Consider the following 24,871-nt stretch of genomic DNA (forward strand, 5'->3'; position numbering starts at 1 on the left):
TTTAGGAGGACAATGCCCCATGGCTGCAGCAGGAGTGGGAGTGATGGAAATAGCCAGACTGGCACTCAGCTCCTAGCAGGTGCCAGGTGGGGCTTTATGAACCTCAGGGTGAGGGGGAAGGAGGACCTCAGGAATGGGTGAGACGTAGGGTAGGATGCCAAACTCACCATGGACTGGCTCTCTGTGAAGAGGTGACACAGTGAAGATCAACTTTCCTCCTTCCTGGTGGTCCCACTTGTCCTTGGTCCTTTCCTTGAGGCCAGTATATTTGAGGCCAGAAATATTTGTGCAGAGCTGCTGGTACCTCCAGGAGAGTGTTTGCAGGGCAGGATGCATGAAAGGGCAGCAGTGACACGACATGACACCTCCAAGCCCCCAGCTCTACTGTGCACCCACCATACATGCGAGGCCAGCAGCGTCCCAAGTGCTGTCCCCTGCCCCACCTGCCCAGAGAGGCCCCTGCCCTGATGAAGGGAGGATGGAAGTTTGTCTCTGGGACTGCCACCACTGTAACCTTGCACACTGTGTTCTCCGGGGTGGTGGCCACGGTGACAGAGACCCTCAGTAAACAAGGGGAAGTATTCTGGGCAGCCTGGGTTTTGTGGTAGAAGGAACAATAAAACAAAGTTTTACTGGGACACATGCAAAGGCAGCTGCCTTCATCTCAGCCTCCCACAGACCCTGTGGCTACGTGCTTTTTTGGAGCTAGCAAACCCTATGTTACACTGTTACAGAATGCTCGGCAGGAACATTTATCTAACCCCTTCTAAGAGATAACTTGAAGATCATTTTGTTTCACAAAGGTCCTAGCACAGATTAATCTTTGGGAATACAGCATTCCTTTTAAAGTTTTAATCTCAAGCATTTAAATTTTAAATTTCTCCCTATTTCATGGTAAAAACAACTAGGAAAGCCTGACAGATATTTACACTTACTAGCAGGTTTGATGTTTGGAAACATTTTTAAAATCTGCGTGCACACATATAATCAAAACAATCATAGAAACGAGAACAGTGACCACATCTCCTTGGCAGTGATATACCACTACTTTCTCAAGAACACAGTGGTGTTCAAGGCTTAGAGGTCACCTTTGGCTAAGCTTACACCCAAACTACAGATGTAAATTTCTTAGTACTCACTATTCAAACTCTCCTTTAAATTCAGAGCTGGCTCTGTGCTCTCTGACTCAAAATCTTCTCTACGCATCATTTGCAATGAATAACTCTGTATTACATTAACAGATCCTAATGCCAGCTAATCTCCACTCTAACAATCTGCCCACACAGAACACAGCCTTGCTACCCCACATACCTCCCTGTACCAGTCCTCTGATGCCTTGGAATTTTTAAGATTTGTAGCAAATGTGGATTTTTAGTACGGCTGTAAAGTTTCTCATGCAAAACCAAAACCATTTTTAGCCCTGGAAATATGATAACTTAGAGCACTATTTTGCTCAGTGTTCCCTTTTGGTCTGAACAACGAGTAACTCAGCTGTGTCTGTGTAAACTACACCGTGACCATTTTATATGCCATAACTATCGCTTTAAAAGCACAAACCAACCAAGGCTGGATTTAAACCAGTAGCTATGAGGTACATCAGACCTCGTTGCCAACTGCATAGGGCAGCAAAGAGGCTTCCACATATAATTAAAATTTTCCTGCAAGTTTCAGCATCTCTCATACGGTTTGTAAACTGGGCTCCTCACAGCCCTGGGCCACATCACGCCCGATACGCTGCCATCACCCCGTTCCCTTTGTAAACACAGCTGGCAGACAGAAGCCAGGCTAATAAAGGGTTTGCTGGCTCACTCATTTTGGCTGGAGGAAGAGGGTGGTAACAGCAGCACGTCACTCTGCATGAACTCTGAAGAGTCACCTTATGTGATGTGCCTGTCTGCGCATCATTTCCAGTCACATCTGACGTTGCTGTAAAGGTCTCAGAAACAGACTTCCTGTACATCTTGTATATAGCATGAGCCAGATAAAGTGGATTGACTCAGACTAGTGCCCCCCCATCCAAAAATAACCACAAACCGTGTTCTTCATCAACTACAGAGCAGCAGGTTAATCGACAGCTGCAGTGCTCTGCCATATCCACCACTTGTTTGGACAAACCTCATGCCATACCGAATGTGTTGAGGGACCACAAAGCATTCACACAAATACAGGAGCTGGAAGAAGCTGGCATGGAGAATTACTGAATAATTGTGATAGGGAGTTGAGGACAGACACACAACAAACATCATATATCCTTTGCTCTATCATCCAAGGAAGCCAGTTACCCCTCCTTAGAAAGTCCACAAGAGGAGTCAAATACATTGAGAAGTACATGTAAGAGACCCAAACATGTTTTTGCACTCTGTGTACACAGATATACTCTCATAGTTATTCCAGTGCACTACAAAACCTGGACCACTGTAGTCAAGTGTTTTTACAAGCCATAATCAGGCCCATTCCTTCAGCAAGATAAAAAAAACCTACTGAAGCTCTTGATTCTCTTTAAATTGTGGATTGCCATCAACTTTCACATACATAGTATGAGACGACATCAGCAGAGGAATGTTGAAAAACTGGGCAGAAGTTGCATCCAGCATACAAAAATTCCATGAATTTGCTCATGCAGGGAAAAGTATACAATCAAAACCCAGGTCTCCCATGAAGAACTGAACCAAAAAACCCAAACAAAACAAGAAAAACAAACAAAAAGCCCCAAAGCAAATTAAGCACCAGGTGGTGTGGGGAAACAAAACTATCAGTTGTGGACAGAGAAGTTAGGACTAAACCGGCAACATAAATTTAGGACAGAAGACATTCCTGAAATAAATTCCACAGGATACATTAAGCACAATATATCAAAGGCTTTTTGGATTACCAGGCTCATAAATGGATGTTTCCATATGCATTTCCAGGGGTAAGAAAAGTCTATCTATGGGCTGATTCAACTGTAGTTGTGGAACTAAAATGTTATTTCAAGTAAATTGCAAGTAAAAGCTCTCCTAAAACAAGGAAGACCTGTCTTTATTTTTTCTAAACCTAAGTAAAATAATTTTTTTTTGCTTCCAGAGAAGTAGCTTTACTGGTTGGATTAAGATAGTGACTCAATGTAGAACCACCCCCAACTGAACAGAACATATTTGCTTTGAAATAATGGCTGATAATGACTGATAACAGCTATTAAGATGCATAAAAAAAATCTCAAGGGAATTCCATACAAGGTAATTCCAAAGAAGGTAAGGTTTCATGCCTTCAAAACAAGGACACATTAAATACTGATTTGCAAAATGATTATTTTTTTTTTTTAAGCACAAGAGTGTGCAAGTGTTGCTGTTCAAAGGAAAGGCAGGTGGGCTCACAGATGTGCATCCTTTCATCCATTTGGAAGTGGGTCACAGCACCAGCTGATCAGAACAGTCACTGCATTGAGTAACACAACCCAAGAAGGATGCTGCTTATGAAACCGCAGATAGAAAGATTAAAGACAATGGGCACACTTGTGTACATGATCATTCTAAAATACACGTAGCTCCAAATACATATCATGTCAAAGCCTAAACTGCAAGAGACACCAGCAACTTTCAGACCTTTTCTGAAGGCTTAAGTGCTTCCATTAATTTTTCATACACTCTTGCTGGCTGCATGAGAACAATTCTAGGTGAATAGAAAGAAATTCTGATAAATCTTCCATAAAGTAAACCAATGAGAAATAGCAGTAAAATGTTTAATGCCTGTAATTTATTGTATACATACTCTGCAAAACCTATATGCATTTGGTGTGTGCAAAAGTATACACTTCTTTGACAGCACCAGAAAGCAGTTAAGCTATGTACCAGTTTTAAACCTGATTTGTCACATTGTGTAAAAAGACATTGTGCACACATGATATCCCCAAAGGAAAAAATCATTGGCTAACACTAGAAGCACCCTTATTTACACACTAACACTTTAATATTGCATCACACCCACTCACCAAAATAAATAGAAGTACATTCATCACAATTTAAACACCAGTCTCTCCATATATTTATTTTCTTTGACATGTTTTGGTCTCCAGAAATATGCTATATCTAGAAATATGCATCAGCTACTAGATCATGTTACAAAATGCAAAAAAAAAAAAATTAGAAAATTAGTTTTCCTGGACAATATTTTGGGCTTTACACAAAAATAAATCCAGATTTCAATAGAGATCTCATATACTTCTTGAAAGATTTTTATTTTAAAGCACAGCACAGAGTTGCACACTAAGGCTTCCTGTGATATGCAAAACCCTGGCCTCCAAAAGACATTGCTGTAAAGTGAAATACAGCTCAAGTGTAAATACAAGACATTTTCAAAAAGTAGTCATCAGTAGAAAGTGCCCTTCATTTGATTTAGCATTAGCAGTAAAGAAGTAGCTACCTTAATTGTGCAATCAAAGCCAGACCTGGAAGGGTTTTATGAAAAGTATGTCATTTCACACTCTCAAGTTTAAGGATATAGAATCTGAGATAGCAGAAACCAACCAACCTTTTTATATTCCTACATTCATTACTTTTTTTGACACAATTTAGTAAAAAAGGCACATTGTCAAACAGTGAATTAAAAATCTAAAAACCAAACCAGAATTTCCTTAAATACAATTGAATACAAGCTGAACATCCGATCCCAATAAACCAATAAAAGCATTCTTCCAGTTTTTCTTAACCTCAAATTCAGATGCACTTTGAACAAGTACTGAAATACTGTTATTAGATGAATACTATTAATCTGGCAAACAGTAAACATGTTTTTGGAAAAAAGGTCAGGAATTAAAAAACAAGTTTAGTTCCTTCCTAGCTGATTTACAAATATGCAACAAACACAAGCACATTTAAAGCCAAACATTTGTACAAAATATGAAACCCATTAGCATCCCATGCCAATTATGAGAAAGTACTTTGATCATAAAATTACAAATGTGTCCTTGAATAATTTTGCATATGAAATAGACAAAATTTAAGTAATGATCACTGTGTGAAGAGACAGTTATATAGTGTCTTAGGGAGGCTAGCAGAGTACATTCCAGTCACCATCTAAATGACAAAGTGCTTTACAGATCTTGCATGGTTAAATAATCAGAAAATGGTGAAATAATCAGTTTTTATTTAGCCTGTATTTGTCTGAAACGCAGATTTCATTCCCAACTGAACCAATTTCAAATTAATATATTTCTTTTGCTTCATAAGAGACTTTTTCCCCAACCAGGCAGGAAGTTGCTCACAGATATAGCTGTCTGGGTCAACAGACAGAGTCTTTTCCAGCTGAAAAGAATTAAGAAAAAACCCAGAACTTCAACATGGTCCCAAGGTTCATTGTCTTGAATGGGTAATTCTAGAAACCAGGAAATTTCCAATAGGAAATTTTAGATGGTCCCAATGCAGCAGAGAATACAACACACTTCTAGACAGTGAGGTTACATTATCTTGCATGGTCTCAAGTGCACACACTGAGAAACAAGGTTTTTTTTTAGTTAATAAAATTAAAACTACAGAGGAGCAACAACAGTATCTTCATCTGGGCTCGTATCAGCTAATACTGAATTAGTTTATAGAATCTATACCATTAGCTTACTCACATCAGTGTTTTACTGAGGCAGTGAAATGTTATGCCATTGACAGAACACATCTTAAAAAGGCAAATCTGTTTTTTCTTACATTAAGAGTCAGATGTTTAAACGTGAGCAGCTTCCAAGACTGTCCTTTACAGGTTGCTATCTGAACTGCTTCCTAAAAGCAGCGCTGTTAAGAATAGGCCCAATAGGAAAGGTTCTTTTGTTGTTTTTCCACAACATAAAGTTTTCCTTTTTTCCCCCCCATCCAATACCCAAGGTCCTTTTTCTACTTTTCCCAGTATTTCTAGCATTAAAGCAAAATGGCCTGAAGCAGCTGAAGACAGATACTACCAATGGAGTTCTGGGGCTTTGAGGCAAAGCTGAGCAGTGACAGTGGTGAGCTTTGAAGGGCAACTTGGAGAAATCAAAGTAGATGCAACACCAGATTTGAGCTTCAGACTCTCAGTCTTGCAGACTTACACTAACCCTGCGCTGATTGTAAACAAATTCAGTTACTGAAACAAAGTCTTTAAGTGCATAGTTAGAAATAATGTGCAAATATGGATATTAAGGTAAGTAACTGAACTAACTCTCCTGCTATACATAATACAGGCTTTGGGCTTGATGAAATCAATCACAAGTATTAACATGAAGTTGTTAATATCGAAGAGCTGCAAATGCATTCCAACCAAACTTAATTCTGATGTGCTTCCTAAACAGTTAAGCTAATTAGATAGTGACTGCTTCACATTTTAAATAATTTACACATTGGATGTTTAATGCAAGAAAAAACATAATTTGTAAAAGCAGCAGAAGCTGTTAAACAATGTGAAAATCCACAGGGCAGGAAAAGAATTCCCAAGCACATGCCTCGAGCCCAAAAGCACAAGTTACATACAAACACTAAGAATTCCTGTTTTCAGGGTGTGTGTTTCTCATACTGAATTAGACTGGCATTGGAATTCCAGACACAGCAAAAGCCAACAATCTTTTGGCCATACACATAACTGTACAGTTTGCAAATGACATGCACTTTTCTATTTAGAAATAAAGAGGTTCAAATTATTTTAATGGGTCCTCAAATCAGAAGATATGCAGCACTTTATTGCCTTAAACATCTGTGGGCTTTGGTTGAATTTAAACCCAAGCTGCTGATGTACAGAAGATGACAATTCAATACTTTGAGGCTCATGTTGGGAGACCAAGTAGGATATAAAGCAATTTCTCTAATTCTCAAGAAATATCAGGGAACAAGAACGTTATTCCTTTCTTTCAAGTGAATGCAAAATTGGTTTACTGGTATGTGGCCCACACAGTTCCATGTCAGTGCATAGCTAGTCAATATTTCTGCTGGCATTTTGAACTGGTTTAATCAATGGAAACATCTATTAATTTTATTCCATTTAATATGCATTAGTGCATTAATTTCTTCATAAAAAAACAACCCTGGCAAGTATTAAAAATAAATATCTTATTTAGGTCAAACTAAAGCCTTGCTTTTCAGTACTTTAATCCCTTTAAATATTCTTTTGCCCTCTAACAAGCAAATGGAAACTGAAGTAGAGTAAGAGATGTACGGAGGCAGAGGGTAGCAGAAACATGAACAAAGTCAACACCATAAGCCAGTTAACGTGTCCTCAGCTTCTTGGACTGTCTCTTGCGTTTCAATTCTTCTTCTTCCCGTCTCAATTCCTCGAGGTCTTCCTGAACACCAAGTCTCAAGCTGCCAAATAAGATGAAATCCTTTACACTGCTACTCAAGACACATGAAGTTTTACTTTCAGCCCTCCTTCAAGAAAAGCAATCCTAAAAGTACTGATTTGAACAATAATTTTAGAAGAATACAGCTTTACAAAAATCAAGATTTTATCACTAGATTAGAATCAAATATTTTGGGGGAAAAATATTTAAAACTTTTGTTAAAAAATAAAGACTGTGTAAAAAAAAAAAAAAAGATACATAAGGCCTTTTTTTTCCCCTCCCAAAAAGCAGCTGCTGAAACACATCCATGAATTCTTGCCAATGTAACATCAGACAAGTCATGGCAGGACTGATGCTCATCAGTTTCTGAGAGCCACTTAAACTTTTTACACTGGCAAGGGAGAGAATGGATTTGTCAAACAGTAGAGAAGTAAAAGATTTTGTTGCAACTTCCTGGCTTGAGGCACCATACACAGGTAGCTACAAGCTCTACCCTCAGTCCATCTGACTCTGGTGAACAGGCCCATGGAAGAGATACTGATAATACAGCAAGTTCTAACCACCTCCCTGAATTCAGGAAACTGCAGTCAGCCAAATTAGGGACACAAACAAACACAACAAGTATTTGTGTGATAAAACTGGCTTGATGAATGATTTTTTTCAATTCAGCTTAGAACAACTATAATTTAAGTGGACTTGCTTGGTTAGAAGTTCCTCATTTCAAGAGGAACAATGCTTTTAACCAAGTGCTCGGTGAAAAACAGCTGCGCATGGAAAAGGGTAAAACTGAGCTTAACTAAAGTTTCTTATCTCCACTGCCTTTATGCTGCATGTGTAGTTAAAAGTGAGTCAGGAATTCAACTCTGCAAAAACTCACTCTGGGTTTTCAACAGAGAATTTGGTTAACAGCAATATTACTTCAAATTCCAGTTATTTCCCCTAACTCCATTTACCAGACTGCAGATTTGCATGAGCTGCAGCTATTCCTCAGGAGCGAGGAAGAATAAGAACACTGACTAACTTGACAAAGGGGCAAGTTTCTAATGCTCAAGGCACCTTCTGAATAACAATACAAAAATTTCAGTGGAACAAAAGAATTTGGTGTCTCTGCGGATTCCAAAAACTATAAAAAACTCCTACAGCTTTCACAAATCTTATCTCGCAAGCCATTAAAAAAAAATCAGTTTATAACATAAGAGTTGTGCAGGCCCAGAGGCCAAAACCAATACAAAAATATTAAGCAATAAACTTGCCAATTCCTATCCAAGATTAAATCCATGCATACCTCCTAGCTTCTTCTTTCTGTTGCTCTCTCCAGCTGCTCTCCATATAACGTAAGGCATAGTCGCTTTCATCTTTGTACCTGGAAATTAAATATTAGTTCTAAGAACACTTAAGAACATTAGTTCTCATTAATGAATTCACATCCCTTCTTAGGAAGAACCACCACTTGCCCACAGATTTTAAGGTTTTAAAAGAGTGTAAGTTACAAGCCCTGAAAATGTCCTAGTCAAATTTTATTGCCCCCTAGAAGAGCACTGCAGGCAGTGTGAAGATTCAAGGTATTTTCTGCATACAAGCAACAGTAATGCACGTTAAATTCCTGCAATGCAATACAATTTCTGCATACCTGCACTTCCCCTATTTCTAAAACATTTTTGTTTGTAGAACTATGTTAATTTCCATTGTTCTACTGATTGTTCTGCAGTATCTTAGAATGGTAATTTTTCCTACCTTTTCCGGTCATAGCCAAATATTTCCCGAATATGTTTTGATATTTCTTCTTGGGGTTCCCCTTCATCTTCAATGAAGTCATCCATTTCAGAGTCATATTCATCATCATCATCATCTTCTATTTGTCTCTTGTAACTAATTGGTGGCCTTCTAAGACCTAAATGACAGGAGAGCAGAAAAAAAAATCATTAATAACAAACATTATATTAATTTAACAGTACTATTCCTTGGTATACCTTGGGCAAAGCCATTTTACAGCTTTGGGCTTCAAGGTAGAAAACTTCTGCCTCAAGTTACCGACTAATTCTCAGAAACTCAGTAAAAGGAAATACTTCCTCTAAGTTGTGCTAGAGAAGATTACATATCACTATCACCAAGAGCATCCTGAGGAAACCACCCAGCAGATGTCTTCTTCGTTCAGGGTTTTCTAGGCAGGTATTCACTATACTCCACTCTGCTTGTTCCTGACCAGGAATAAGTTTTTAGAACTGCTTGTTGCTGATAAGGTGAACTTGCCAAAACACTGAAATGTAAAACCACAAAAAGCCTGTGACTGATTTTTCATGTATCCCTTCAAACATCTGTTATTTATGACATTGTGAAATTTTATAGACTAAGTATTATTAAGTGATGCTGGAAGTGAATCCTTCAGTTCTTTACCTTCTAATAGCATTCATATACCAACATCCATCACAGGCTGCTTATTTTTCTTTCATGTAATATTTCACACCACCTGTATTTCAAGAGTTACGAGCATAGGCAAGCAGAAAAAAAAAGCACATTCTACTGTTAAAAGCAACCTTTAAAAGGCAAATATAGTATTTTGTCCAAATCTCCCTAACTGCATCTATAGTCAAAAGCCTCTTAGTGACCTCAACTCAGACGCATAAAACATACAAAGCAAATAACTAAGTGAATGTTCTTATTTTGGATGGGATGGAGTTAATTTTCTGCCTTGGTAGCAGTACAGTGTTTTGTTTTGAATATGAGAGATGTTGACAGCACACTGACGATTTAGCAGCTGCTAAATACCGCTTTTTCTCAGTGAAGGACTTTTCAGTTCCCCATGCTCTGCCAGGGAGCAGGTGCACAAGAAGCTGGGAGGGAGCACAGCCAGGACAGCTGACCTGAACCAACCAAAGGGATACTCCACACCATGGAACACCATTTGTACCGTGCATCACGTGTTTCTCTTAGGTTTTACTCCCCCTTTCATTACAATTATTACTGCTGTCAATATTATTACATTTAATTTTATTTCAGTTATTAAAGCTGTTCTTATACAAGTGTTACCCTTTTTTCCAATCTTCCCTCCCTGGGGGACAGGGAGAGTGAGCAGCTGCATGGTACTTAGACACTACCTGGGGTTAAACCACAACAGTGAAAAAATCTGCTCTACAAATGTATACCTTGTGGATGAAGCACAGGTCTATGCCCTTGAAAAGGTCTCATTCCATTCATCTGTCCATTGCTAGGTCTCGTGACAAGGTTTTTAGAAGAAATGGTCTCTGATATGACAGTACACTTCGGTTTTACAGTTGCACCTGGGCCACTGCCCGGTCGCCCAGGTCCTGCGCTTGTGCTAACGCCTGGCCTTCCTGGTCCTGCTCCCAGGCTGCTGCCTGGTCGTTTGGCTCCTGTGCTTGGGCTGATTCCTGGCCTTCCCGGTCCTGTTCCCAAGCTGCTGCCTGGTCGCCCAGGTCCCACACTTGTGCTGCTGCCTGGCCTTCCCGGTCCAGTGCCCAAGCTGCCGCCTGGTCGCTTAAGTCCCACGCCTGAGCTGCTGCCTGGTCGCCCAGGTCCTGTGCTGGAGCTGCCCGTCGGCCTTCCGGGCCCCACGCCTGAGCCACCTTCCAGTCGCCCAGATCCTGTGCTTGAGCTGCTGCCTGGCCTTCCAGGTCCTGTGGCTGAGCCGCTGCCCAGTCGCCCAGGACCTGAGCTTAAACCACCTCCTGGCCTTCCAGGTCCCGTGCCAGAATTGCTGCTTGATCGCCCGGGTCCTGCACCTGAACCACCTCCAGGGTGTCCAGGTCCTCCTTTTCCTAAGCTGCTGCCCGATCGTTTTGCGTTGGAGTTGATTCCATGCTGAAGGGCAGCAGCATTTCCTGGTTTTGCATGGGCAGGCTTTTTCAGGCTGGATTCTTTAGCAGATGGCAGCCTTTGAGCCCCGTTGGCCATGGGTTTTGAGGGTGGCACATGAGAACTTGAGCCAGGCTTCCTAATACCATTGACAGGTAATTTACTATGACTGCTACCAGTAGAGCTTTTCAAGGAACCATTTTGTGAGTTTTTTTCCATTTGATCAAATCTGGAGGAAGATGATGACCGTGAGTGTTTTTCAGTCAATGCTGGTGCTTTGGATTTCTTATCAATACCACCCATAGAAAGCGACACACTGTTTTTTGATGTGGAATGTTTATCTGCTGAGCTTTTATTAAGCTTTGCATTTACAGATGCTTTTTGAGAAGACACTTTTTTTGTGGAGCTGGATATCCCTGTAGTCTTAGTCTCCTTCTCATTTTTCTTATGCATTTCTACTCTTTTGTTTTTGCGTCCCAAATACTCCCTCTCTCTCAATTCTTCTGCTGTTCTGGGTCTCTCTTCTACCTTTTTCACTGGTTTTATTTCCACTGGTTCATATTGTTTCTTTTCAGCAAGCCTCAAGAGCTCTGCAAAGTTCAGAGGTGCTGGTGCACTTTTGGGAGGTGCCTTTGGTTTCACTGCAACTTTGGGTGGTTTCTCTTCATATTCTTCTTGCTCATGTTCAGATTCAGTCTGACTGTATTCGAGTTGCTCAGTTTCATCTTCTGTTGCATACTCAGCCTCTGGGGCCTGGGCAACATTCTCACTAGTCCTCCTCTTTTTAGGTTTCTCTTCAACAGGAATGCCATTATAGCCATAAAAATTATCCTTTGTTCGTGAGGCCATAGCTCTTGCCTTTCTATCATGTTTCAGTTCAATACGCCTTGCCAAGAGTTGCTCTTTCTTTCTTCTTTCTTCCAGCGCTGTATGAAAACCAGGAAAAAGTTAGGCAAAAGCACTACTTTTTATTTCAATTTCTTCCAAACTGATAAACCATTTAGGACAGTAATTTAAGGATATCTGACTCACAGGTATCCAAAATAGAACAGATAATGACCAGAGGTCTGCCAACAGGGCAGGCTAACCCTCCTGTATAAGCTACTCCAACAAAGGCAAGCAGTTAAACCAAATGCTGTTATGGCAAAACCCACTAAGGCCGTTCAAGGGATGTAGCTCTCCAGAATGCCACAAAAACTACAGAGAAGCACTGTGTGAGAAGGTACAGGAGGAGTTATAGGATGTCTGAGTAGCAGAGGGAGTTCTGAAACTGAGCAAGAGAATTTTGAGACTGTACAGAATCTACTATCAGACATTTAAGGGAAGATGAGGAAGAGGAGGGAATAAAAGAATATTGGGGTGATAAGAATAGGGAAATAGGACAAGAGCATGTGTGGAAGGACACAGGGGAGATACAGAAGCAGTCAACCACAGATAAGTAAGCATCTGGGCACTACACATGTCTGATAAGAGACTATCTCCATAGTCTTGACTTATACTCCTACTGAACAGTTTTGAGCTATTTTCTGCATGAGTATGCTGTCCTGTGTCTGTGTGTGGTTCACTGACCAAATTCAGGCTGAACTAGCTGGTGAACAGGTAAAGAGAGATCAAGGGTGTGGGGACTTTACCAGAAAGGTTCAGGAAATGCCTAGGAATGCCTATAAAATGGACTGGGCTACTCATTGTTTGGATGCTTGTAAAGGTACCATTCCCTGTCTACATTATTCCATTGTCAAGGGCTGTGACTGTACAGCATGAGGTTGCAAGCATTCCTATGTGGAATTCATGCTCAGTCTTGCTTCTGGCTGCACCTGGCAGCAGGAATAAGGAGCAGACCAGGAGAGGAAGAATACCCTGGGCCATCCAGTCCACCAGATTTAACAAAACATCAGAAGCAATGCAATATTAGTTCATTGTATAAACTATTTGAAGGAAATACAATACAATGGAAAAACTGTGGCTCAATCAAAGCCTCCGATACACAAATTTAAAATTCAGACTGTACTGATATGCTAAGTCAACATACAACAGCAACTCTTTCTATTTTTCACACTTAAGTTACCAAACTTTAAAAATAAAAAGTTAAGTTACCAAAAGTCCAGATGGCTTCTTGCTCTTACCTTATCTACTTCTCAGTTCCAAATAAAACTACTTACTTAGCCCTGGCTTTCCCTCAGCCCCAAGAATTTATGTGCATAAATTCCAGAAACAGACACATAGCCATATTTGCAAGAGCTTTGAATAAGGTGGTAAATCTCAAAAAAACCTCAAAAAACAAACAAACAAAAAATCAATGACAGTCTACTACAGGAAACATTTTGGACTTTTACCTTTTTTTCTTTTTTCTTCTTCTTGCCGCCTGAGAAATGCTTGCACTGCTGCAGACTCTACACCCTTGACTTTTGGAACTTTTTTGGGAGGACCAACGGCCAAACTGTACCTTTTCTGCAAAGAACAAAGAAATAGGTCAGAAGAGTTAAGAAATGCAAAAAGTCAATTTTTAAAACTGAGGAGTTGCGTAACAGGTATGTATTTGACTTTAAGCACAGAGATGGTCCAGAATACGCAAGCAAGAGATTCCCACTGAAGCTGAGAGTTGCTGGATACACTTGACTCCTAGATGTACTTTGTTTCAGGCTGACTAAGGAGCAACAGGCCTCAAGTCATTGGGGAAAACTTGTAAGCCAGAAAGTCCCTGGCTCACATACAAGAGAGTAGAGGTGTCTTAAAACATATTTTGAAAGGTGGTTTCAAAACCCAGAAGAGCAAGACAACCAAAAGTATAGAACAAGAAATGAAGGCATCTACCTTGTCTATACTGTTGACCAGCAGCAAACTACCTCACCCTACAAATATTACCATCAGGATGGGCCCCAATTTGAGCTCTGCCTGAACTGCATGGCAGGTGACCCCTCCTGAGCAGGGATGCCTTTCAACATTAGAGGTTCCTTACCTGAAACTGAGACCCTCCCTTAGCCAGGGCAGAGAGATCCCTTACCCATGACAAATCCTCAGAAGGTTCAGAGCATGCTGAATTAGTATGAGGAAACATTACTAATCCATTCATTCCATATTATAAACAATGTATGGATAACTTCTCCAGACACAAACCATTAACCAAGTCTGAGACTACAATTGGATCCAGCCACACCTAGGCTCCAAAGGGAGTTTAGAAAGCAAAGGAGTCAACTCTGAACCCTGTGATTCAACAGGAGGGTGCTCCTTACTCCTTGCATCGCCAGTCTGAGAATCATTCTAGCTCAATTTGAACTCAATTTTCCTTTGTGTGTTTCTTCCATTGAATAACTAATAAGATGAACCTTGACTAAACTCATAGAACCTTGTCAAACCACTGTTAAACTTTGCTAAATCCCACTAAACAACCAGTGTTCAGTGGGATTTTTATAAAATAAAATACATTAATAAATACATTACTGCTGGTCTTTTTAGTGAGGTACTTTCTACTCATCTGCAACAGGGGTTCACTCAGCTTTTGGAAGGAAACCAGAAAACAGGTAGGGAAACAAATGAGTGAAATGCACTGGACTAATAAGGAATGCAGTATTTCAGTTCAGCCTTGGTCTTTGACCAAGCAGGAACCAAAAGCAAACTACAGCTCAAGCTGCCAGAGCCAGCTCAACTCCAGACTGCAGGCTTGCTTACAGCTCCATTTTCAGATTGCTTGTGGACACTCATTTCAGTTTCAGCTTATCTAATTAGGCAAAAATAAATAAACTGACTCAAAAAATTTAACCATTCCAAAAGTTTGGAATGGACTTCACCAGTAGGTTGATGTAAAACCAGCAGTACTGATTTTAGTTCCTGTTGACAGTGACTACTGTACAGCAAGGAGTTACTGATCCACATACCAGGTGACCTGAATGGGTGCAGGCCTGCACTCCACTCATCATCCAAGATCAGTGTATGACCTCAGCACAAACTGTGAGAACTCACAGCACCCACCTGGCAATTACAGCATTTGCATGTGGCGTAATTTGCCTGTGAAGAGAAGGCTCCAGAGAGATCTTATTGCAGCCTTTCAGTACTGAAAGGGGGTGTTTAAGAAATATGGGGACAGACTTTTAGCAGAGTCAGTAGCAATAGGACAGGGGGTCATGGTTTGAAACTAAAAGAGGGTAGATTCAAACTAGATATAGGTAAGAAATTGTTTATGATGAGAGTGGTGAAACACTGGCACAGGTTTCCCAGGGAGGCTGCAGATGCAGATGTTTCCCTGGAAACACTGAAGTTCAGATTGGACAGAGGTCTGAGCAACCCGATCTATTTAAAGATGTCCCTGCTCACTGCAGGACTAGATTACCTTTAGCAGATCCTATTCTATGATTTTGTATCATATCTTGAAGTGAAGCATCATGTTTTCACATAACATCCTTTTCCTTGGCAGAGGAAATGATAAATTGTGCCATTTACTGCCAATGACATCCTGTAAAAGCTTTTAAGACTACAATGTTGGTCATTCACACCATGGACAGGATTTACACAGCTTGGCATGCCTAGATGTCTGTCCAGTGCTGTTCAGCTTTGGATTCCTGCAACTGAACAAAGTTATCTATGCTACCCCCTTTTTTGCTTCTCCTGTTAAATCCAATAAAGTTCAATCAATATCTTAAGAGACCAAGTGCCTTTCTTACTGGGATTTATGATAACAAACACTTGCCCTAATGTGCTATGCCTGTTAAAACATTACCTTTCACAAATGTACCAAAGTCTGTTTAAAACGGAAAAAAAACCCAAAGAATTTTTTGAACTTCTTCCCACAGACTACAGATGAAAAAACAAAGCAATAAGACAGAGACAGTTGCAAAGATAAATACAATAGAAACCAACTAAATCCAGAAGCAGACAGAAAGCAAAGTGCATTTAGGAACAAAAGAAACCCAAACCCAAAACTGAGGTTTGGGAGGGTTTTTTTATTCCAGTCATAAGACAACAGACTAAAATCTAAACCAAGATCTCCCACATAAAACATCAGGATCCTCACCAAAAGAAAGAGCGGTGAAAAAACAGTATCACTAAAGAGCCACACCAGTCAGCATTTCCACATATTTATGCACATGATCATCCTATCCTCATATAGCCTTACAGAACTTAATTAAAATGATTAAATTAAAATATCTGGTAAAGAAACCTACATACAAATCTTTTAGAAAAAATAATCAGGCTAGTGGCATAACTCCCTAAAAATTCCAATATCACCCAACTGAAGCCTTCATCCAAACTTCTGTTTAATTGATCTGCAGCATATTAACAGATCCATGGATTACTTTACTAACATGCAAATCCATATGTTATCTTGAATATATATGCACTAAGAAGCAAGGTTTGCAGGCTCACACCCAAACTGCAGCCAAAATTGGCTCCAAGAAAGGCAGCTACAATACCAGCTACTTGTAGTAGCCTCGAGCAACTTCTGAAATTACTAGAACAGAATTACAAAGATGCACCATCCACACACATTGCAGCAGTAAAACCTGCTGTGTTGCCTCCTCACACTGAAGACCTGCTGCAGTCACGCTCATTTACTGAGCTTCACCTCTGTGCAAGGAAGTTTGCCACAACCTGAGAACTGATTTTGTTGTTTCCATCAAAAGCCTTCCAAGATGTGACTGTTTGGGAAACCTGAACTGTGATGCAGTATTGCCTCTCAGCTTTGGCTCAGATGTGGCCCATGACTCAGTGTCCCCAGCTCATCTGGCTTACTCCATCTGAGCTGGAAGAGGTAGAGAAATCCATGCATTATTAGTCAAAATCCTTCCAGAAAAAGGTTGAAGCAAATTAGAACCTTAGAAGCAATTTTCCATGCTTTGTAGTATAATGATATATAATATCAAATATAATTATATATAATGTCCATCATCTTAGTATAATAGTTCATCTTAGTATAATAATAACTAGTATTATAATTTACTAATGATAATTAGTAAATTATCTTACAAAGCCAAATATGTCGTGTTTTGCCATTGGTAACCTAATTTGGCAAAGCTTGGTTTAATTATTCTGTTTCTACAGAGTTTTTAAAAACTGAGAATTTTAAAAGCTGAGGATACAGTTGGACTCAGTCTTAAGAGTCTTGTCCAAACTAAATGATTCTGTGATTCTGAAAGAGTTTTATGCCTAAGGAGCACCTTTGAAAACTGCTAAACAGCAGGGACAAATGTAGATTGATCTATTCTGCTAGAAAACCTTATAAAGAATTAAAGTGATGGGGAAGCAGTTTTCAGGCTTTGTTTTGCTGTACTATGACCAATAGTCCTATCCCAGAGCAGGTTTGTAAAGCAGCTTGACAGACAAGCTGTTTTCTGGCTGCCACTAATATGGCACATCATGCAAAATTCAAATTTATCACTAGCATTTCTTGATATTGACAAGCAACTGGCTACAAAGCTAAACAACTCATAAATGAATACCCATTTTCTATACAGTGAATCACTACTATTGTTGACACAAGTTTTGTTCACCTTCATTTAGAAATAAAATAACCTGCTTAAGTAGTCTTTCTAAAAGCACTGAACCATGCCCATGCTCCTCAAACACTAAGAAAGTGCTTGCAATGAACATGCACCAGATTCCAGGTAAACCAGACAAAATAGGCCAGGGCACGTCACTTTATCATCCAAGAAGCAGCTGCACTATTCTGGCTTTTTATAACTATTGCTAAGTTGGTTAAATCAACAGAATAATAGAAATGCCTTTAAGAGAGAGCAGGTCAAGCTGCTCCCAGAACACTGCACTATTCGAGTTGTAAACGTGGATTATTTGCTCTGAAGTCACTGACTTCCTTCAAAACATGGCACATGACCCTGATACAGTTGCAGCTACTTCGATGTCAGCATTCAAGTGGTAGATCTTGGACTGTAAAACATAATTTATAAAATAATTGTAAACTTTGTGGCATCCAAATGAAGCCCTGAAAGGCCTAGACCAAATAGCAGCCCCAGAGAGAAGCAACAGTAGTAGTATTGCCTTTAACAGTGATCAGCATTTACACAGGTAGCAAGATAGGAGTGATCAGTTCTGCCAAATCTGGTTCTCAGGTAGAGCACCTGTGCAAATAATTATTGCTGTGGGCTTGCACACACAATGGAAAGACAATTCCATTTGTGCTATTCAGTATGGGCAACTTGCAGAGGCTTTCACAGGCTGGGGATTTTTTTGTTTGCTTCCTTTTCACTAGCAAGTTGTGACCCCTGGGTGATATTACAACACTTTTTCTCTTCTTCCTTACCATTCACCCAGACATGAAGACTTCTCCAAGAGAAAGTTTCAGTTTTCCCCTAAATATTCTGCAGGGTATAACTTTCTGGTAACATCAGCAATGGTTCTTTCACCACATCCATCCTTGTTTGTGTCACTCCTTTCACAATGCCCTAATACCAGTTCCTCAAAAGGCCACTTTCCAAATTGTAAGTGGCCATTGGCGTTAATAGCCCAGGGGCCTCTGCTATCATCCCGGACTGGTATTTCCAAGGCCCGTACTACAGTCTCACCACTGGGTTCCCAGCAGCTCCTTCTGCAGCCAGACTGTCTTAGAACATGTGCACACAACAATTTCTCGACTACTGCTTTCAATATCTAGCAATGACAAACACACTAAATGGTAGATAATGAGCATGCTTAAATTTGTTCCCCTTCATCTTCCAACAATTCCTATCAAGAGAAAGGCTTTTCTGATAAGAGTATTTCAACTATCAGCTCACACTGCTCTCCTCCACCAAACCCAGTTTAACAGGGTTGCACATTTTATTCCTAAACAAGCAAAAAATAATTTCTTAAGACTTTTGAAAGTGCTGCCACAACATCCAAGCTGAACCATTAGCTGGAAAGCAGGCTTCTATATAAATTTCTTTTATTAAGTGTTGCTTCACAAGGAAAAAAAAATAAACAGATACTTTATGCTTTCTTTTCTGTAGCTGGTATGTTGGTCCCCACTTTCACTTGCTTTTGCAAAAAACCAAAACAACAGGAACAGAAAAAGTTGAAAAGTTTTACACATTCTAGTCAGCATTTGCAAGCACTTAAATTGTGACAGTCTGGAACCTGACTATCAGGTCAGTCAAGTTGAGAGTAAAATCCCTCCTCAGCCCTGCCAACATTTCACACTGCGTATCTTGCCGTTCACATGTGGAAGCTGATATAATCCAAAGCATTTCAGCCCCTGTTTTGAGGCAAGTTTTAGGCACATAATAAACACATACACACTGATCAACAGGAGTCTGATCCTACGACAGCCAGTACTTCACAGCCATTCCTCATTATTTCTCTTGCAGGGTTTCTCTTGCCTATGGGCAAGCGCTCAATAGTTCATAGATTAGAATTTGACGGTCGGGCTCTCTAGCCCAAGGTCCTCTGAACAAACCCCGGGATTCTGCTAGTGTTTCACTTCACAAATACTTTGTTTCTCACAGCCACCTGTATCCGTCAGCTTCACTGGGGGTTGTTTTATGACACTAGGTATCTAGGTATCGGTCTGACTTACAGCGAGAGCTCAGCAAGTGCTGACGTGGATGACAAGCTGTTTCAGTTTTGGGTCACCTCTTCGTGGTTAAAATAATATTCTGTATCAGATCTGATGTATCAATTCTGCACACCAAAGACTTGTCCTCGGTTAAAAGGAATTGGGAGCAATTTCAGATAATTCCTAATAAATTATTAATGACAAACACGAGGTGAAATAAAAGGTTCCAACTGCGTTCATGTTTGTGTTGGGTTTTTTGTGTGTTTTGGGTTTTTTTTTAACTGCAATAAAATTTTGTATTTTAAAGAATTAGTATAAATCTCATAGCTTTTATCATGTCTAGTCAAAGCAAGATCATGTTGAAAATCTAATTAACTGCTAATATGAACATATGTAACACGATACACACAACAGCAAAGCCCCTATGGAATATTAGGTGATAAAAACTGGGGCTCTTCTCAGCAACTGCTATGAAGATTATTAGCAACACATCATTAATAGCTTAGACACTAGTTCATACATGTACTGTTTTATTTAGAAACAAAACCTGATGCAACGAATAGGGCGCTAAAAGGCTGATTTCAGCAATGTTCCTTTTGAATCTGGATTTCCATAGGAAGATGAACAAGCAGATTTGTTTTTACAGGGACATGACGTAATATATGCTTTATCGAGGTCCCCCTTTTACAATACAAGGCCATGTTGTTTCTTAGAGTTTTATCCAGTTTCCACTTCAAACTACACACTACTTGTATAGCGCATATATATACACTTTTAATATTCATTACTTGTGCATGTCACTACTTTTCATTACAGTGGACATGGAATATTTAATTCAGTGCACTGTAAAGTTTATAATAAACTTCTCAGAGGGAAATTCAGAGGATATGCTTATTAATGCAGGAACTAACATTTCTGGAAACCTGGTAACAGTAAATTTTGTAATTAGTCTATATGGTGCTAACAAAAATATTTTAAATTAATTATATTTTTCTTATAAAAATACGTTTAATATACTAGCTTTAATGTAGTGGAGTTACTTGGATGTCCAAAGATTGTAAAACGTCCACAGGTTCTATTTTAAAGCCAAGCAGCTGCAGATCACCTCAAGCAGTACCAATTGCAGCTCTGCTCTTGCTCAGAAGCTAGGGCGAACTTTAGAGTTAAAACCTGTACCACTAACATGCTAAACAAAACTGCTTCAGCTATGGATTCAACTGCACTCTCACTCCATGTGTTAATTAGAAATTAGCAAATTCTAATGCTGCCTTTTTAGAAAAGAGTAACTAAACCCTCATCCAGTGCACAACAAGTAGGATTGCGTCCCTCCACCACCACATCCACAATGGAGAACGTGGCAGATATTTTATCCATTCATCAGCATGGGTTATAAGTATTGTGGCAAAAAAATAGCGGCACAGGACATTCAAGCTGCATGAGAAAATTAAGAATGTAATGAGAAGCTTTAAACATCTAAAGTAAGAATTACAATAACCCAGTGACAATTTAGGAGAACAGCTTGTTTTAAGACTAATAAAACTGGCATTGAAATATCTTAGAGTATTTCTATATTTGATATTTTAACATTTATGTTACAAAACAGATGTCTAAGTAGAGTCAGAGACAAATTAAATGTGCCTAAATTTTAAAATGTGTAAGATTTTAAACCCACGACGGAATCTGATTAACTACACATATCTACCATATGGTTGGTACAGATCATCAACTGGCCACAATATTAGCAAGCATTACCGAAGTTTTACTAGGGATACAGATTGACTGAGATACTCTGAATTCTACAGTGTCTCCATTTTAGTGGTGTCAGAACTAATGAGTATATTTTTTCTGCTTTTCCCGCTGTTTATGCTAAAAACAACTATCCCTCTCATTTACACTGGTTTAAGTGAGCTAATCATAGAAACACGGAACTCTGGCACTCTGTTAAAGAACAAACAGAATAAGTGTTTCCCTAGCTGGTGGCTACCAAAGAGAAAATATTTTTTATCCAAATAAGCACGCATGACTTATAATTTGGGTCCTGCTAGGGGAATGAAACCCAGGATATTAATATATGAAAAGGCCACGGGCCCTTCCTACTGCCAGATTTCGTCCAGCCAAGTAAGTGGGTTATTTCACACAGAATTCACATATTACTGATATTTTGAACTAGAACGCAAATTGCTGAAGTACAGACCTCAGAGTAATATTAGAAATGTACCCAATGCCCTCCGTCAATCATCCTCCACAGCGTTATTACAGGTTATTCCTTTGCGATGGATAGAATCATAGAATCAACCGGCTTGGAAAAGACCTCCGAGATCACCAAGTCCAACCCTCGATCCAACACCGCCGTGGTCACCAGACCATGGCCCTAAGTGGCACATCCAGTCTCATCTTAAAAACCTCAAGGCTCCCTGGGCAGCCCATTCCAATGCCCGATTACTCTCTCCGTAAAAAATTTCTTCCTAAAGAAAGACATTACACAAGGCAGCACATCCAAACGAAACTTGTCACTTTGTCTCCGACCCGCACTTGAGACGTGGCAGGCTTCTGCTTCCAGAGCAAACAAAAGGACTTGTCCGACTTTTTAGCCACAGCCTTCCCCCGCAGCAGCGCTTGGCTCCCGGGATCTCGGCACTTCCAGAGCCCAGCAGGCTCCAGCCCCGGCCGCCCCCTCCGAGCCCGGCGGCGCCGGGACCTGTTGGCAGAAGGGGCCTCGCTCGCCCCCACCCCGCACACAGACTTCTCCAGCCCCCACGCGTGAGAGCCCCCGGCCGGCGAGGCCACAGGCCTGGCCGGGCCCGACACCAGCTCTCCCCACGCAGGGGCCGAGGCGGGCAGGGCAGGGGACCCGCATCCGTGCGGGAGCGAGCGGTGCGGGACCCGCCGCCGCCCCACGGGCTGCGATCGCCCCCGCGCCCCGGCCCCGCGCCGCCCCCGCCCCGCAGCTCACCGGCACCGCGTTCAGCCCCTGCTGCTCCGAGGCCATCACGAGAATATTGCGGAAATCCATGGCCGGGCCGGATACCCGGGGGGCTGCGGCAGCCGCCCCGCTCCCAGCGCTCGCCGCCCCCCGCCCGCCGCCCGCTCGGCCCCGCTCGCTTCCGCCCGCTGCCGCCCGAACCTTTATATAACCTCGCCTGGCGCCGGCGTCACTTCCCCTGTGGCGGCGCCTCGCCACGGGAAACGGGGCTGTGGGAGGAGGAGGGGGACGGGAACGATACCTCGCGGGAGCCCCGCAGGATGCCGGGGCCCAGGGATGGGGCGGGACGGCCTTATGAGCCCGCCGGGACCGGCCCCTCCGTGCCCTGCCCTCCCTGCCCGCCGCCCCCCGCCCCCCGCCTGCAGCTGCCGCCCATGCGGGGCTGATGATGCCGCGGTGTGTCCCTTCGCGCACCCCGGCTTCGCCCGCTGAAACAGCCTCGGAGAGAGGCTGCTTGCACGGGCATGTAGTGACAGAACGAAGGGGAATGGCTTCAAACTGAAAGAAAGCGGGTTTAGATCAGATGTTGGAGAAAAATTCTTTACTGTGAGAGTGGTGAGGCACTGGAACGGGGTGCCCAGAGAAGTTGTGGATGCCCCATCCTTGGAGGTGTTCAAGGCCAGCTTGGATAATGCTCTGAGCAACTTGGTCTAGTGAAAAGTGTCCCTGCCTATGTCAGGAGGGTTGGAACTAGATGATCTTTAAGGTCCCTTTCAGCCCCAACCATTCTATGATTCTATGAATATCATCCCTGACCTTGGCATGGGAATGTATCCTACTTTTTTTTAATAAATTTTTTTTCAATAGCTACTCTTGGTTTTTCAGTGGCGGTCAGGATTGGGGTGTTTTGAAGGAAAAAAAGCCTTTGGGGACAATGGCCATTGGCTCCAAGTGCACCCTGATGCTTGCCCACATTCCCAGCAGTCAGCTCCAGTTGCCAGCTTGGCCCTGAGGGGACACAGACCAGGCAGAAATCCTGTAACAAAGGAGGAATATGGATTAAGTTTCCTCAGCGATGGCTCTTGGCTTATCGAGGCTTGAAAATCTGTGCTTGGCTTCAAGGGGTGTCACAGTTACATCAGCATTGTGCTCCCAGCTGCAGGAATACTGCCTGATAAACAGGACTCCCAGGAGCAATGCTGACTCTCAAGAGTGGCCAAACAAAACACTCTGTGTGTGTGTATGTATGTTCAAATATTTTTCCAGGTCTCTAACAAGCTGGAACATTGTGCAAGAACACCAGCTGACTGAAGACTCTTCGCTTGCACTGGATATGAGCTCTTTTCCTAGATTTGACTAAAATTCCTCTACTCTACTTGTCATGACTGCTTGTCATAGAAACTTGGGCACTGAAAGGAAGCCTTTTTCCTTCATTTTATCATTCTTTAACATAAACTCTTTGACGTTGCTATTACTTGACCACTCTTCACTTTCAGTGCCTCCAGTTCCTTCATGCCTTTTCCAATTTCTCTGTGCTTCTTCAGTGCCCTCACTTTTTTTTTCCCCCACCATATCTGAAATTCCTTCCTAGGCAGGGCTATAAGCCGCATTGCAGCCTGGTGTAAAGATGCCCGGTGAGGCCCTAAGTGGGGGGAGGAACTGGATGATTTATTTGAGCCAGGCACTGCACCAATTAACTCACAAGGCTTTTGTAGTTCTGGAACTACAGACCATCCGAAGTTGTTTCTGTAATGCTTGCTCTGATATCTCTGCATGGCATCACCCTGTGAAGGGTAGACACTCCTCCTGATCTCCCACTGCCTTTTCTTGGGAAGCAGTCCTGATTTAACACCTTATCCTGTAAGAGATGATCTTTCCCTTTCTTCTTCTTTTAATTCTTGTCTGCATAAGACACCTCACTGGCTTTTTATTTCGGGCTCAGTTATGATCACCTCTTTCGGTTCCCACCCTCTTTATATTATTACTTTCTTTAAATTTTAATTCCTTTTTAGCTTTGAGACTTTCTATTCAGTCTCTCTTCACGGGCAGTTAGTAGTTCATCAGTTTTTCTCTCGGTTTTTTAATTATGTTGCCCTCTGTGGTACTGTCAATAAGATTATGATGCCATTTCCTGGCAGTCTTATCTGCCACCCCATCACTGCTGTGGTGCTTTCATCAGAATTTCCCTGCTCCAGCTTGAATTTCTTGTATCTCCACTGCGCCCTTCCTTGAGAGGCCTCTTAGTATGACTCAGGTTCCTGTATGACAACAGCAGTATTGACACAGTGATGATTGTTGCTCTCTGACTTTTATGTTTGCTTGCTTTGGAGAGTTGGCAGGAACACTTGGCTAAACGCAGTCTTCATTCTGCTGACTGCAGTCCTGA

The 24,871-nt window shown here is 41.4% G+C and overlaps 1 protein-coding gene across 1 annotated transcript; it reads right to left on the reverse strand.

Moving 5' to 3' along the window:
* Positions 1-3,712: 3,712 nt before the first annotated feature.
* Positions 3,713-22,656, reverse strand: SPTY2D1 (SPT2 chromatin protein domain containing 1). Its single transcript, XM_027887898.1, has 6 exons — positions 22,516-22,656; positions 13,417-13,531; positions 10,414-12,009; positions 9,005-9,161; positions 8,556-8,633; positions 3,713-7,292 (listed from the first exon to the last, which is right to left on the reverse strand). Exons 1-6 carry the CDS (start codon positions 22,573-22,575, stop codon positions 7,196-7,198), a joined length of 2,103 nt encoding a protein of 700 aa, XP_027743699.1. The 5' UTR covers positions 22,576-22,656; the 3' UTR covers positions 3,713-7,195.
* Between the last annotated feature and the right edge of the window lie 2,215 nt (positions 22,657-24,871).

Source organism: Empidonax traillii, unplaced genomic scaffold (assembly GCF_003031625.1).
Source record: "Empidonax traillii isolate 1590-97213 ecotype Southwest subspecies unplaced genomic scaffold, ASM303162v1 scaffold224:size737649, whole genome shotgun sequence".
In the NCBI taxonomy this organism is placed as follows: Eukaryota; Metazoa; Chordata; class Aves; order Passeriformes; family Tyrannidae; genus Empidonax; species Empidonax traillii.

What these genes read in the sequence shown, in the direction of transcription:
- SPTY2D1 (XM_027887898.1), bottom strand. Translation starts at nt 22,575, where the DNA reads ATGGATTTCCGCAATATTCTCGTGATGGCCTCGGAGCAGCAGGGGCTG. An exon ending in ACCTGTGCTTCATCCACAAG is followed by an intron (nt 9,162 to 10,413) that starts GTATACATTTGT and finishes CCTGTCATTTAG; the next exon opens with GTCTTAGAAGGCCACCAATT. An exon ending in TTTGGCTATGACCGGAAAAG is followed by an intron (nt 8,634 to 9,004) that starts GTAGGAAAAATT and finishes TTTAATTTCCAG; the next exon opens with GTACAAAGATGAAAGCGACT.